This window comes from Conger conger, chromosome 16, assembly GCF_963514075.1.
Source record: "Conger conger chromosome 16, fConCon1.1, whole genome shotgun sequence".
In the NCBI taxonomy this organism is placed as follows: Eukaryota; Metazoa; Chordata; class Actinopteri; order Anguilliformes; family Congridae; genus Conger; species Conger conger.
In genome coordinates this window covers 4,993,531-5,008,858 of record NC_083775.1, presented here as the reverse complement: position 1 = coordinate 5,008,858, position 15,328 = coordinate 4,993,531, and the positions used below count along the sequence as shown (strand labels likewise).

Below are 15,328 nucleotides of genomic sequence, written 5' to 3'. Positions count from 1 at the left end.
GAGTCAGGAACACACAGGTTCCTCAAATCGAGGGAACTGCAAGAACCCAGCTGTCCCCAGAATAAAGGGACACCGCCCTGGCATCTCTAGACCGAGAGAGAGAATATCACCATTCCTGTTTCTATGTGTTCGCTTTGGCAAAGCATACAGTGCCAATGTATTTCATGCCAGTAAGTCATTTTGACTTGTGTACCCCAGCCAGTTGCCAGCGGCATACAGCTACACAGTGACTGGAACGCAGACCACATCCTGTGTGCGCACACAGGGCAACACGTCATCCAGGTAAGTGCCACCCTGGCGTGGGAAATACAGCCACACCCGGTTGGCATGGCGGAGGGCCCCCTGGTGCAGGTGCAGAGGGTGCCCTGGCGCAGGTGCGGAGGGCCCCCTGGCCCCCAGCCTTACGCAAGGCTCCGCGCGGCTGAATCACCACGGTTACGTAAGGGCCTGTAATCGCTGCGCGTTCGGCCGCCGGGTCACCTGGAAACGCTTTTGTGTCCCAGACGGAGTGGCGCGGGCGGAGGGCCAGGGGCCCTGGGACGATGGCCGCCCCCAGACCGCACCCCGAGCGGGGGGGGAGAGGGTGAACAAACACAGGGCCACTAAACGGGCCATCCATGGCAATGGCTCTGTGGGCAGCCTGTAGCCTCATGGCTGAGGGGCATGACTGGGCGCCGGAAGGTTGGTGGTTCGAGCCCCGCTGTAGATCCACACAGCTGTTGGGCCCTTGAGCACGACCCTTAACCCCCGCATTGCTCCAGGGGAGGACTGTCCCATGCTTAGTCTAATCAACTGTATGTCACTTTGGATAAGAAGCGTCAGCTAAATAACCCATGTAATGTAATGTGCTGGTCTGGCATGGTTTGGACCTGCAGGGACTGAGAGCCAGCGCTTCCAGCATACATTCCTAGAGAGCACGCAGAAGGGGCCAGGGGCCCAGGCTAGGGGGAACATCTGCTGCTATTTAACCATTTACATGAACTATGGACAACTAGCTAAACGTGCAGTGTTTGAACAGGACTAATAAAATAATTGTTTACTTTAAATAAACCATGTGTTCCCGGCTTGCAGGGCTTGGCCTATTCAAAGCTTTTGCAAACACATGACAAATTTCAGGTTATCTAGTAAAATATTGCACAGCAGCTTCAAGTACTGTGTCAACGGCACTGCGAATAGCATCATGGACATGCTTTAGTTTATAGTAATTATCATTTGTTATTTCGCTGAAACTTTTATCCAAAGCGACTTACAGTTGATCGGACTAAGCAGGGGACAATCCTCCCCTGGAGCAATGTGGGGTTAAGGGCTTTGCTCAAGGGCCCAACAGCTGTGAGGATCTTAAGGTGGCTACACCGGTCATGTACCTCACCTCGAGAGGCAGCCCTTGTTCAAGCACAATTCAATGAAGGAAATGATGTAGAAAACGTTGACACAAAGAGGTTTTAATGTGGCTTTGTGGGTAAATAACCGGGGGGGGGGGAGCCAGGATTACAGGGGACAGCCTCGCTGGGGTTTACAGAACCTGCAGAACCGGGCGTGTTCTCGCTCACGGGCGCCGCCGGGGCAGATGGCGGTAACTCCGGCCAGACGTCGGCACGGCGACGGGCGGCGAACGCGACCGCAACGCACAGCACAGCAGGGCCGCCGTCGTAATCTCCCACAATCCCCTGCAGCGACGCCCCTGCCCTGCATTCTACAGCGCCGTCCTGCCAGCCAGGGTCTTTGTCTCCCGATCCCCATCCAAACATTACGTTGCATTACAGTCATTTAGCAGACGCTCTTATCCAGAGCGACGTACGATAAAGTGCGAAACAGAACCAGGGACAAGTGCGCTGAGGACCCTAGAGGGAAGTACAGTTCCACGAGCTAAAGTGAACACACAGATAAAAACTTGAACGCTTATAAAAGCTGAACCCAACTACAGAATCACAGTAACATTCATAATCGGCCTATATCAATATATATATATACATACACACATTATTGGCATTTGGCAGATGCTTATCCAGAGTGACGTACAGTTGATTAGACTAAGCAGGAGACAATCCTCCCCTGGAGCAATGCAGGGTTAAGGGCCTTGCTCAAGGGCCCAACGGCTGTGCGGATCTTATTGTGGCTACACTGAGATTCGAACCACCGACCTTGCGGGTCCCAGTCATTTACCTTAACCACGACGCTACAGGCCGCCCCTGTAAATATATATCTATATATATAAATAAATAAATAAAATAATAATTATATATATATATATAATTTTAATCATTTGGCAGTTGTCATCACGTGAGCCTGATGAGTGTTTGGAACACGTCATTGGACACTCGTTTGAGTGACAGCAGGAGCGACACGGCGTGTAAAACTCTGCATCAACGGAACAGATGGGAGAATAACGTTCACCGTCACCGATACCCAATCCAGACACCATCCGATCCCCGCTCCCGACGGTAGATCCCAAAAACCGCACTGCTGACCGGGGATCACATTAAACCCCGGCTCCTTGAGGGAAGATGACTCGACACAAAGAGAATCGGTTCGCGCATTCACGCAGGACAAACGAGGGCTCTCATCGGCTAAATGGTAAAAAATTGAGGGGTCTCATTGGCTAATGCTAAGAAACCTAGGCCTCCCATTGGCTCACGCTAATGCGGATGAATAAAGCCGTGGGATTTCGATTAATGTCGATTAGCTACAAGCAGCTGAATGCTGACAGAGACTCTCCACATCCGCCTGAGGAGAAAGGACTCTTCTGTAAGAACATTGTGTAACAGACGGGGCGGGGGGGGAATGGGGGAATCTGTCCCGGGTTCTGACCCTTCCCTGACCTCCGTTCCAGACGTTTGCTGGGCTCCAGATGCTACACTGGAGATGTTTTTGGGAGGGTTAAACTCAAGAGATGAACGGGGTGTGGACAGCGGGCTGGTCAAAGTGTCACAACTGCAGAATTCACAACAGCAGCACACAATGAGCAAAAAATAATAATGAAATACAAACTCATCTCGGATGCATGTGATCTTTATGAGTTCCCTGGCCTAATATTAAATGAATATTCAGAACGGCTAAACGACAACATAACACGTGGTTACACTGAATATTTTTTTACTTTGGCGGCGGTAATGACAGGTAGCATAAATATTTGGATGATTCCTCCGACAGAGCCCACGTAACGCCGCCAGTCCAGCTGAACAGAGCAGAAGGCAGAAGCAGGGAGAGAGGGAGAGAGCAGCTCAAATTTCACTTCTGTGGGAGTCACCAGAGACATCTGCTGCCACACTGCAGAGGACCTCAACGCAAATGAGGCAGGGTGAGCTCAGCCCAGGGAAAAACAAGCCTACGGATACGAAGCGTTAATATCTTTTTAATTCACCGAAACAAAAACAATAAACACCTCTTGAGTGTGCCACTTTAACCATTTGAAGGAGAAGGCTCATTGGAATGTTTTTTTTCCCCTCAGCCAGTGTTCCAGAACTCCGTGGCTTGCAGTCACCAATCCAGTAGTGATTGTGAGGTCATCAGCATGAGAATGTTCAGTTAAGAACATTCTGATCACATATTTGCGATCGCAAACCTTAAGGGAGACGTTTCACCGTCGTCAGCATCTGGGCTAAACGTGTTACAATGACACTTCAAAATGAGCACAAGGTCGGCGTTACAGTGCCAGGTTTTTACCACTGACACTGCACACGCTGCCCAAACGCTAGGCTTTACTAAATTGAGCAGCGCAGAAGCTGGATACCAATTCAGTATTCTGAAACTCTGCAGAAGCTATATACGGTGTGCTTCTTAAACTGCCTAACACAGTGGCAGCAGAAAAAGCCTTTCCATCAAATGCTGAAAGGGGGGGGGGGGGGGGGACAAGGCCTGGCTGGAACAGAGAACCTTGCGTTTAACCGTCACATATGCTAGTTACCTAGCTTTTAGGTGAACCAAGAACACCGCATTAGCGGAAGGAAAAGGCGAACCTTGCCTTAAATGGCCTATTCTCATCCTTTTGCCATTATATTATGCGATACGATTATCATTGCGCAGCTGTAACAAACTGAGATTCAGCAACGGGCTCTACAACATAAAATCTGCCACCCGTGGAGTTTACGGAGGTTTCGCTTCAACCTTTAACACACACTTCACATCCTGACACGTGCTGAGAGAGGATACGGAAACCAAATAAACCCCGCGCCCCCGCCCCCGCCCCCGCCGACACCAGTCCCATCTGATTACAGGAAAGAAGAAGCACGGCAGGAAATCACAAAGTACACCTTTCTCACCAGAGAACAAGCTGACTCATTATCTCCAGGTCCAACATCAGCACACAACTGATCGGTGGTGGGGGTGTGTGTGTTTTTTTAAATCAGTGATGTTTTCAGCCAGCAGCAAAGGCCTGTTTTTTTTTTTCTGCTGAACTAAAACCTGCTGGCTTTCGCTGGCAGGAAGACGAGGTCGTACGGGGTGGCGTAGCCATGGTAACCGTTCGCAGGTGGAGGCACGCGCAGGTGCGGAGAGCGACGAAAACAAGCTGAGATGGAAGTTGAAGCTTCCGCAATGTGACACGTACACCAGTGAGAGTGGTCTTTCGGGGGGGGAATCTGAAGGTTCAATGAGGACGGGGGAAGGCCTGTAGCGTAGTGGTTAAGGTAAAGGACCGGGACACGCAAGGTCGGTGGTTCTAATCCCGGTGTAGCCACAATAAGATCCGCACAGCCGTTGGGCCCTTGAGCAAGGCCCTTAACCCTGCATTGCCCCTGCTCAGTCTAATCAACTGTACGTCGCTCTGGATAAGAGCGTCTGCCAAATGCCTGTAATGTAAATGTAATGGAAGCAGAACCGTAGCCTATGGTTCTTGGGGGGGGGAGGAATGCACACAGCTGTGTGAAAGGATATTGACTGGAGGGGAACAGGAAATGGACGGACATTTGATCTGCAGACGTGGATGGGGGAAAAAGGAAAAGTATTAGAATACTATGGATTATATACTTTATTACACATTCGTATGGTAATTAGTAAGACCTTACTGTCTGACATTACGAGGCAAGTCACAAACCTATACATTTTACTGACCAAGAGTGCACAAACCGCTCTTTCGTCAAAATGGATCACCGTATAACCAGCAAACAGGCAAGAGAAGTTTGGCCCCCAGCGAACTCGGTGCAGAACCGATGAGGCGTTTTTTTCGCACCGTGTATTTCACACACAGTTTTTAGCAGAGGCTGCTGAGGGGCCAACGCTAACATTTGCTGAAAAACTCAAGAGCACATTTTCAGGAGCAAAGGCTCCTAAACGGTGAACAGTGTAGAGCCCTGCGGTAGTCTGCTTACATGCAAAACCAGACAGCTGTCAGTGTTCAGATCACCGCCCTCATATATGCAGCCTGGCCCCAATGTTTATGGGGAGTGCAGTACAGCACAGCCCCGAGGCTTCTGGGAAGTGTAGTACATCACAGCCCAGAGGCTTCTGGGGAGTGTAGTCATGTACAGGGCAGCTCATTACACACAGAGACGAACAGCCTATTTAATGAGCTATTACATACCTCAATCATCCAACATTTTAGGGGAATACATAATATTTGCATGTCCAGCATTGATTCTTCTTATACGTCTAATTAATGATGAGATCAGGCAAACAGTAATGTACAAACGAAGTCCTACATAATGTATTTTTCAGGAAGCAATCGTTTCATTCTCCTGCTCACACACCTGGATGCCCAGCTACACCAGTTGGTCTCTTTTCCCATTTACAGCAAAGTTCAGGCAGGTTTTATGTGGCAGGATGCACACCTTGCCTTTTAAAAAGTGCACATTATTTTGATGAAATAAAGTGGGGATGGTGTTGCACTCGTACACTGGAGGCAGCTTCTCAGACAAAGGGAATTTCACAAGGGCTGTTCATGACTGACTCAACTTATCAATGTTCTTAAAAAAACGGACTGAATTGCGATGCCCATGCAGCTGAGGAGCATGTTTCCAAAAAAGCAAAAACACCGCTACTATCACCAAGACATCATGCTATACATCCACTTTAAAGACACCATCCTGAGAAGCAGGAGGCCACTTTAACAACATCCACCCAACGGAAACAATGAGAAATTCTCCCTCGTGCTTACTTGAGAGTCTAACCGGTTCAATGTATGCAGTTGGGAGTGCAAGAAGCACGTTTCGGGCGTCATCTTACGGTTACGTAATATCCTCATTTACAGATCTAGAGCCAGAACAAACGGGCCGACCAGCTCAGCACGCTCATGTGTCACAAGCGAAGCGGCACAATCTAGCGCCTCGTCCCCAACAAACGCGCTTTCTCCGCCGTCCAAAACACCGCCACACTTTCAGGCCCACAACTCGAGATCCGTCCCTATGGAAACCACAATTTCAACCATTTCACCTCAGGAGTTCTCCGCGGCATCTAATCCCGTGACAAAATGGAGAATATGAAAACGGGAAGAGGGCCTCCTTTTGTGCTTGTGCATGCATATTCATGCCAAATCTGATATTAACATTTAACCACCACTGGAAGGTGTTCAATGCAGCAGTTTGGCTGCAAAGTGGTCTGGCTCCCGGTACAGGAAACAAACAGAAAAATACTAAAATAAATAATAAGTCAAGTCAATTATCTGAAGTTATTTACACCAACATAAATCGTTCTAAAATGAGCAAAGGAATACATGCACAGCAGATGGTAATATGACTGTACATATGCTATACAGTATGGCATCGTAACGCGCACGCAGTATTTCCCAGGGAGATGTGAAGTGAACGCGACATTAGGAGTGAAATCCTCGGCGCGCTGAAATGGAGACGCTCGGGCGGAGAGGAAAAGGAACACGCTGTTCTCGCACACGGACGAGACAGTGGGGGGGGGGGGCGTGGTCATGCTCGGCGGAGGAGGGCGATTGGACGTCCCCGCGGTTACGCAAGCCTTCAACGCCGTGGCGCGGAGGACAAAGCAGGAGCGGCTCGTCGGGGGGCCGGGACACGCTCGGGGAAAAAAACACGGCGGGACGCCGCGCCGCCAGCAGCAGCCACAGCCACAACGTGAGCTCAGCCCGTCCCGTCAGCGACACGTTCCAGACACGATATGCGACCCTGAGAGTCCCCCTCCACCGTCAGACTCAAACTCGTCTGTTTGTAAGTCTAGCCCAGTGTCTAACGGTACATGACTGGGAGCAAGAGGGTTGATAGTTCGAGCCCCGGCGTAGCCATGAGGAGATCTGCACCAGCTGTTGGGCCCTTGAGCAAGGCCCTTAATGTCCCAAAAGGCCTCGACTAAAAAAATAAATAAAAATAAAAAGGGGGGGGTGGGGGTGGGGCTGGGGGTGGACACAGCAACTGTATACGCACAGGGCCCAGAATTTCCTGCTGGGGATGAAGCGGGGGAGGGGGGAGGGGGGTGTTTGGGGCACCAACCAGGCACTTCCTTCCCCACATCAGAACATCCTCCATCTGCCGATCCATTACACTGGCCTGCGCCTCGAGGCTGAGGTGCGTGACTGGGACCCGGAAGGATGGGGGTTCAAGCCCCGGTGTGAACCAGGATAAGACCCACACAGCCGCAGGGCCCAGGAGCAAGGCCCCGTAACGCCACATTGCTCCAGGGGGGGATGGACCCCCTGCTTAGTCTAATCAACGGCAAGTCGCTTTGGATAAAAGAGTCCACTTGCGACACACAACAGGAGTGTGGCTTTCTGAGTCGCAGTGGTGCCTCCATTTGCATTTTCTCCCCAGGCTTCTGGCTTCACTGTCTGAAGTCAGGAGGAGGAGAGGCAATTAGGTTCAGCTCCGAGTGACTGTAAATCTCCCACGGGAACCGTTTATGGCGTCCCCTGCAGCTGACCGGACATCCTCCTCCAAAAGAACTCCACATTTACCCAACTCAACTGCAGACGTATGCGTTCCCTTCTGGACCACGGAAGAGCAAACCCAGGTTTCATGAAAACGTAATTTAACTTGCGAAGGACAAACGGTTTTCTAAAATGGACACATCAACAGTGGAGATAACTTTTGACGTGTTTTAAAAGGTAGAACAACGCATGTCTTCTGCGAGGGATAAGCTTGTGGAGTCTTGTGAAAACAGCCGGCTTTGTTGTAAGGACGCAAAGTTAAGCTTGACGGGTTGTTTGTCAAACACTGTCAAGCTCCAGAAATGAAACGCATGTAGCCTAATAGCTCACAAGGCCAGAAAGCACAGCGTACAGTGATTTATCGCAGTGAGTGCGTGTAGCTGCCAGATACGAGCAAGCCTTTCGTCTTGAGAGCAAGATAACAGCAAGTCAATTATCTGTAATAAGTCACATTTTCAACACTCAAACTCTGGGGCTATTGTTTGCTAGCCTGCCTTAACCTCACCACCTGTCCAAATATTGGGCATTCCATCTAAATGGACTTCGTCGCAGATTAAATCCTCATTTGCGAAAAATAAACAATTAGTAGATCAACGTGAAGATGTTTCCTTCTTTTTTTTTCTTTTTTTTTTTGCGAGACGATCGCGGGATTTTTACAGCATGGTTCAAATTACTGCAGGACATAAATATTATCCAACTCACTCACAAAAGATTAACAAAAACCGCAAAAAGAAGTTCGCCGTTGTGGTTCAAGAGACAACACAAACGTTACGGTGTTCCTACTAGAAATTGTTAAAACAAAGAGCACTCCGATGTACAGCACTAGGTATGTCTGTGGATGTTATTTCAACTAGTGGATTTTATTGGAAAAAAACATTCAAAACTCCCCCATTCCTACTGACAACTAAAAACAACATTTTTATCCATCATTACGCTAAGCATAAATACTATTGTGAAGTCACCATTGTCACTCATCTGACGTCGGTAGCTGGCCAACTGGTACCCTGTTAACGTGAAATCTAACCTAGCAAACATTAAATCTAATCAAGATAACAAGTTAGCTATATGCCTCTCCAATAACAGTTCATTCTGTGATAGTGTAGTGCTTTCTGCAGTAACAACTTTGATGGGATCAAACTAACAAACACATTTATGAAAAGGCTAGCATTAAGCTATTGAGTAAACGAACCCAGCAATTATCGTTACATCACCTGTACCAACTAGCAAGACAACTTAACTATAAATAGGTCTGTGTTGACTTGGCGAAGTAGCACTAGCTAGCTAAATTCATAGCAAACCAGGTTAATGTTATGAACACAACTGACTTGGGCAACTGGCCTTCAAAAAACCCAGCCGACGACATGCCGAGAACACCGGCTTTGTCCGACACAAGTTTAGCTAGCTAGCGAAGTAAATTACGGTTGAGCTGTTAGTGTCACTGTATCAAGTTAGCGCTAATCAGCTGGATGGGGTATTTGCACTCCATGATAATAATCGAATGAGTCTAATATTAATTCATGTCACCAAACACCAGACGCAGACCAAGCTATAACTAGCCGGCCAAAGAAATAACACATCAGAAGACACCTAAATAAAGAACAGCCGACATGACATCTTGTTTAACTAACTACTATTGGCTGGAGTATGGCAATGATTTAGTTAGCAAGCTAATGGAATGGATTTGGTTAATACAATGTTAGGTAATTAGATGCTAGCCAGTCTGATTTCATCTCTAGACACTCGCTGTCTTCCTGCAAAATTACAATGGGAAGCCAAACTGGCTAGCTAGTTAATACATTCTGGGTTACGGTGTGTACGTGCAGGCGTTATCTAGCGAAGTAAAATATTAGTAAAATGTTTATTTTACTCACCCAAATAAATGTCGCCGAAAGATCCACTTCCAATTTTTCTGCCCAGTCTGTATCGGTTTCCCACTCTCAGTTCCATGGCTTATATTTATTTTACCTGGCTAGCTAAGAAGCTAGCTTCAAAAAAGAAAATGTAAACAGTATTTTATTTAGGCACTGGGTACTAACGTTATACGCACTCTAAACCAGTGAAATTTCAATTCCCACAATTAATGCGGTTTTCGTCGCCCACCCTCCGGTCAGCTGAAGATAGTAATATTATTCTTCCAATCCAACTTTCACCATCCCTTATCTAACACTCTGATTTTTAGAATACCACAATATGGGCCTTATATTGTAGCTCTAAGTGTGAAGATTATGTTCTTATCGTTTTGGATCGCATTCCCCAAAAACGAGAAGAGGATGGAGCCGGATTTTAACGAATATATTCTTTTACAATCGTTCTCTGATTCTCTCTCCTCTTCCTTCAGTACTACACTGTCAGGCACACTCCCGTGACATCACTTCCGTTAGCAACCACAAAGTGGGCGGGGTTTAGGGCCAGGCGACTGTGATATCCGCAAACAACTTAGCAGTGTTGTTTTAAACATTTCGTGCACTCTTAAATACATTTTTGTACACACTACTGATTTGATAACATCTATTATTTGTTAACATTATTATAGAAATATGGCAATGGGTATTGTCGCTGCAATCATTTTGCTGAAAGTTAATATTTGCAGTTTTATACATTTTTTAAAATATTTATTGAGTGGCAATACTGTATTGTATCGTTGCTTCAAGTTAGAAATAAAATGGCCTATATATAGTAATTTAGGTGGGTTATGTTTTCAAGATGTTATATAACATCTTATTTTATGTAATTTCAGAAGCTATGACAAATATTCATGAACAAAAATGTTTGGCGCAAAAAATGTGTACTGTTCACTTTTGGTGTCGCTGCAGTGTGTAGACGTTGAGTCAGGATCATCTTGCTTTGAAAATAAAAGGCTTCAAGAAAGGAAAACAAAACATAATACCACCACTCTCAAGGAGGAGAGAACTAAATGATATGCATTTCAAACAAAAACAGGTTTTTTGCAAATGTTTAAAAAGACAAAGCACGTAATTTGTCGGCTGCTTCTTCAAGGGAGTGTCATGGTGTCCTTGCAGAAACAATGTCTGCCTGACTTGTGTGAGCAGTTTGAAGCAGTAGTTTGGCCTCTGAGTGAATTAACCATGGCACACTGTGTGTGGATTGGCTGCCTTCCTCATTGCTCAACACAATATATTACTTCTGTGCGTGAAGAATCAATAAAAAACAGCCTACTGCAATTACATTAAAATATTTTCCAACAGCTTCCTTTCTGTCACACTCAGTTCCTCCTTAGTTTTCCTTCCCTGATTGTTATGCAATGGCCCACGTCAAACTGACTGCTTGCAATAACTGTTCAGCTTAATGTTGCGAAACACTTCACGTTTATCTCGAACGCCTCCTTGCCCTCGCCACTTTGGTTGATTCAACGGGATCTTCTTGCTTGCTTTTTTCAATGTGTGCGAGTTTGGCCTGGTAGTCCTGATCGCTGCGTTAGAGGCAGGTTGAGACATGTCACAAGCTCTTAGGTAATATGAGCTGCTCTCTTGAGGGATGCGTGTACTGGGGTGGCCTGTAGCGTAGTGGTTAAGGTAAATGACTGGGACACGCAAGGTTGGTGGTTCTAATCCCGGTCTCTTTTCTGCACAATAAGATCAAGATCCGTACAGCCGTCGAGCAAGGCCCTTAACCCTGCACTGCTCCAGGGGAGGATTGTCTCCCGCTTCGTCTAATCAACTGTACGTCGCTCTGGATAAGAGCGTCTGCCAAATGCCAATAATGTGTGTCATTGATTAACTTTACCAGGTCACTTCGACCTGACAGGGCCTGTTCCTTAGACCCGTTGTCTAGGCCTCAGAAATAATACTTGCAACAATAACTTACAATTGGCCTACAGCAGAAAAAACGAAATCACAAGAAACGTAAGCAAAGCTGTAGCACAATCATTAAATGCTTTCAGCGAGATAATACAGCAGTGCTAATGCATACAATGAACAATGACTAGGGTATCGGTAGAGTCACAATTACTTAAACTCTACAGACAGCAACACAAGTTATCTGATGCAGCCAGAAAGGTCCACTTCCTTTTTACAAACCTGCTTGCGCATTGCAATTGCATAGATAGGATCAGAAACATCAGCACTGTTCGTAAATCATGTGGACTCTTGCGTATACAGTAAATGGTTGACTTGATGTCATCATGCCTATGGAGTGAGAGAAGTAGGCTCCAGTAAAGTATTCTCTTAACTTTAAACAATGAGAACCGTTGATCGAATTACCGGGCATAATGAATGTTCACAGAAATAAATGACGGTATTGGGCGCAACTTGCACTGTTTCTATAATATTTAATACAACTTAACAGATATAACCATCTCTCCTAATTTTATGAAGCGTAAAGCTAAACACAGTTATAAACAAGTGGAACACTACTAAAATTAAAAGTAGTGTATTCCACCGTATTAAAAGTTGCTGAACGAGGCCTCAAGTTGAAACGTTATAAAACACAGAATGCCCACCCCCAGAACGATCACCTTGGTTACGGCACACCCACAAATCTTGATTCGGATTAGACGAATCTCATTGGTTAGAAAGTAGCCAATGCCCGAGGCTACAACTGAAGAGATCACATGGCCGTACATGCTGTCATGTTATGTAATGTAGGTGTCGCACGTGTTCAACAATGCTGAACAGAGCACTTTCGCGTATTTTGCAAACACAAAGGGAGAAAGTTGGTTTATATGCTACTCAAGCACATCCGATTGAGGAAAGGCGCCACGGAAAACCCAATGTCGATTATATCGATATTAAAGTAGGCCAATTAAAAAACGCCGTAATATAACAATATTGTGAAGTGTGAAAATGTCAACGCCCTGTCAAAAGTCTCGCTTCTTCAACCCGCTAAGGAATATTTCAAAAGACATGTTCAAACACAGCTGAAACGGATAGTAGAGAGACCGTACAAGTGTCAATAAATAAGTCTGAGCGGTTTGATTAGCTGCGGACAGCGATAATTCGCACTGATCCACGGCTTCTGTAGCATTCACAGGCTCCTCGGGCTAAAAATACAACACGGAAGCCACATAGTACAGCTCGTTCTCTGCTCAGGGGGGAACATTACATCCGTCTCTTTCCTGCACGTCTTATTTGAGCATTCAAATAAGGTGGCCACACTGTAAAGTAAAAAAAAAAAAAAAAAGAAGTGCTGGCGTTACCCACAGCTGCAGCGCTTTTCCTGTGCGCTTTTGCGCACATTGACGAAATTAAATGGTGGCCGTGAAGTTCCTGGAATAGACTTCCCTTCTCTCAAGGCACAATCAATGCACTCATCTTGCACCCAGAGACCTTTTTCAAATCTCAAAACAACAACAACAACAACAGACCAGCAATGTGTACTCTTATTTTCCATGACTTGTTCTTGTGTTCTTGTGTTCAGGGGAAAGGGTCGTCAAGTTTGAACTATTAGCGCAAGTGATAACATTAAAAGAATGGTCAGAATCATGATTAATTCCCTGACAGATGCCTGCATCCACGGCAGGAGGTCCTCTAAAGGCCTAGTTTAATTGATTAAGTGCTGTAACGCCTGAGCCACTACATTCTTCAGGGCTCTGCTCTAATGATGAATCTGAAATAAATAGCAGTCGGGCTGTGTAATCGTCCATTGTTGTGACTTACATCTAACAAGAGCATCACATTAAAAGTATTCCCTTTCCATTGTAAAGTCCAACAAATTAAAGTCCCAATACTGGGGGCGGCCTGTAGCGTAGTGGTTAAGGTAAATGACTGGGACACGCAAGGTCGGTGGCTCTAATCCCCGTGTAGCCACCATAGAATCCGCACAGCCCTGGAGCAATGCAGGGTTAAGGGCCTTGCTCAAGGGAAGGATTGTCTCCTGCTTAGTCTAATCAACTGTACGTCGCTCTAGATAAGAGCGTCTGCCAAAATGCCAATAATTTCATAATAATGTAAGGGGATACATTGGTTCAGGAGGTAAGAGCAGTCGTCTGGCAGCTGGAGGGTTGCCGCTTCAATCCAAGCGGACAAGCTGGTTGGTGCCTTGCATGGTAGCTAATTGCCCTTGGTGTGCGAGTGGGTGGCTTAGAAGCATCAATTGTACAGCACTTTAGATAAAGGCGCTATATAAATGCCAACCATTACCATTACTAAGGTTTTGAGGCATCCAGAAATAATGTATTTATATCACTTCAATACAAATCATAATAAACAATCTAAACAATGGAAACATCAGACAGTATGCTAAATTTATCTTTCTTCTGAATTTAACTTTTTAAAATTTACTTTACATTGCCTAGTTAGTTTTTCAAGTTGAATCACGTTTGTGTTACAAAATCTGTGGCAGGCTGACACCCTGTGGCCATTGAGCAAAAATGTGTTTTAAAAATATACAGGAGAGCAAGTGTAAAAAAACATTACTTGTATATTCAAATTATTTTCAAGCCAAGTCCTGTCAAACATGTGTCGCATACACTCACCCAAGTGACCCCCTGACCTACAATTGTAGCCACAATAAACACTGTGGTCTGCTTCACAGTGTGTGTATTTTGGTCTGAGGGAGAAACCAGCACTCTAGAACAGGGGTCCCCAAATGGGTTTCCTCAGCCAAATTCTGTTTACTTGGGACTAAGTATTATTTAAATAATATTTAAATATGGAGGTTAAATTTCCAGATTAAATACCTTAACTATACAGATCTCAGTATGATCTGTGCAGTAATAATATATAATAATAATATATATTGTAACAAAGAGTGTCTTATGTATGTTCATGACCAAATTACATCTTGATTTGGATGTTTCCACATTGTACTGCATTGCAGCCGAACAAAACCTTCGAGGGCATCAGCCACAAGGTTGTCATATTAGGGGGCAACCCCTCCAGCATAAACGGCAATAAACATTAGGTTGTTTACACTAGTCTAATTCCCAAAAGGGCAAATTGCCCCCTGAAATCTGAAACACAGAATGCCGAACCCCAGAACGCACCACTGAATACCACCACTGAAATCAAACCTCGTTTCAGGTGCCAAGAGTTTGTCTTGAAATGGGGAATAGGTGTTTAAATGTATGTCTTCTACAGACTGAAAGAACTAACCAGCTACAATGTAATAGGTGTAATCTTGTCGCTCATCTTGCAACAGACAATCTCTCTGCTCTTACGGTTATATAAAATTAATTCTCAACTGACATTCCATGGATATAGACGTATCTGGACGAGGTTTGTGAACTTGTATCCGTTTGTTTTTATTTCCGTTATGCTGTAAATAGTGGACGAGCGTGCCCGTGTGTATTTTGTCGAAAATCCGTAGCTCTCTCAATCCTGGAAATAAAATAAATTGCTAAGACTTGTTTGCCAAGACTTTCCAAATAATATGGAAAAATGCGGGCAAACTTGATGCTTTGCCCACAACCGTTGTGTTGTTAAATACGACACTAACCGAGAAACGATTGGCTGTTTAAAAGCATACGTTATGGAATCGCGACCAATCGTGATTAAGGAGGAAGTGCGGTCCAAGGGTAGTTATTTTCTTCCTTTTTTTAGAATTTTC

General features: G+C 45.6%; 1 protein-coding gene across 2 annotated transcripts in view; it reads right to left on the bottom strand.

Moving 5' to 3' along the window:
• Positions 1–10,187, bottom strand: part of LOC133113953 (casein kinase I) — a 25,934-nt gene extending 15,747 nt beyond the window's left edge. For both annotated transcript variants that reach the window (XM_061223123.1, XM_061223122.1), the window contains exon 1: positions 9,694–10,187. In XM_061223123.1, coding sequence (XP_061079107.1) covers positions 9,694–9,769 — 76 coding nt within the window. In that variant the 5' untranslated portion in view covers positions 9,770–10,187. The remainder of the gene's footprint in view (positions 1–9,693) is intronic.
• Between the last annotated feature and the right edge of the window lie 5,141 nt (positions 10,188–15,328).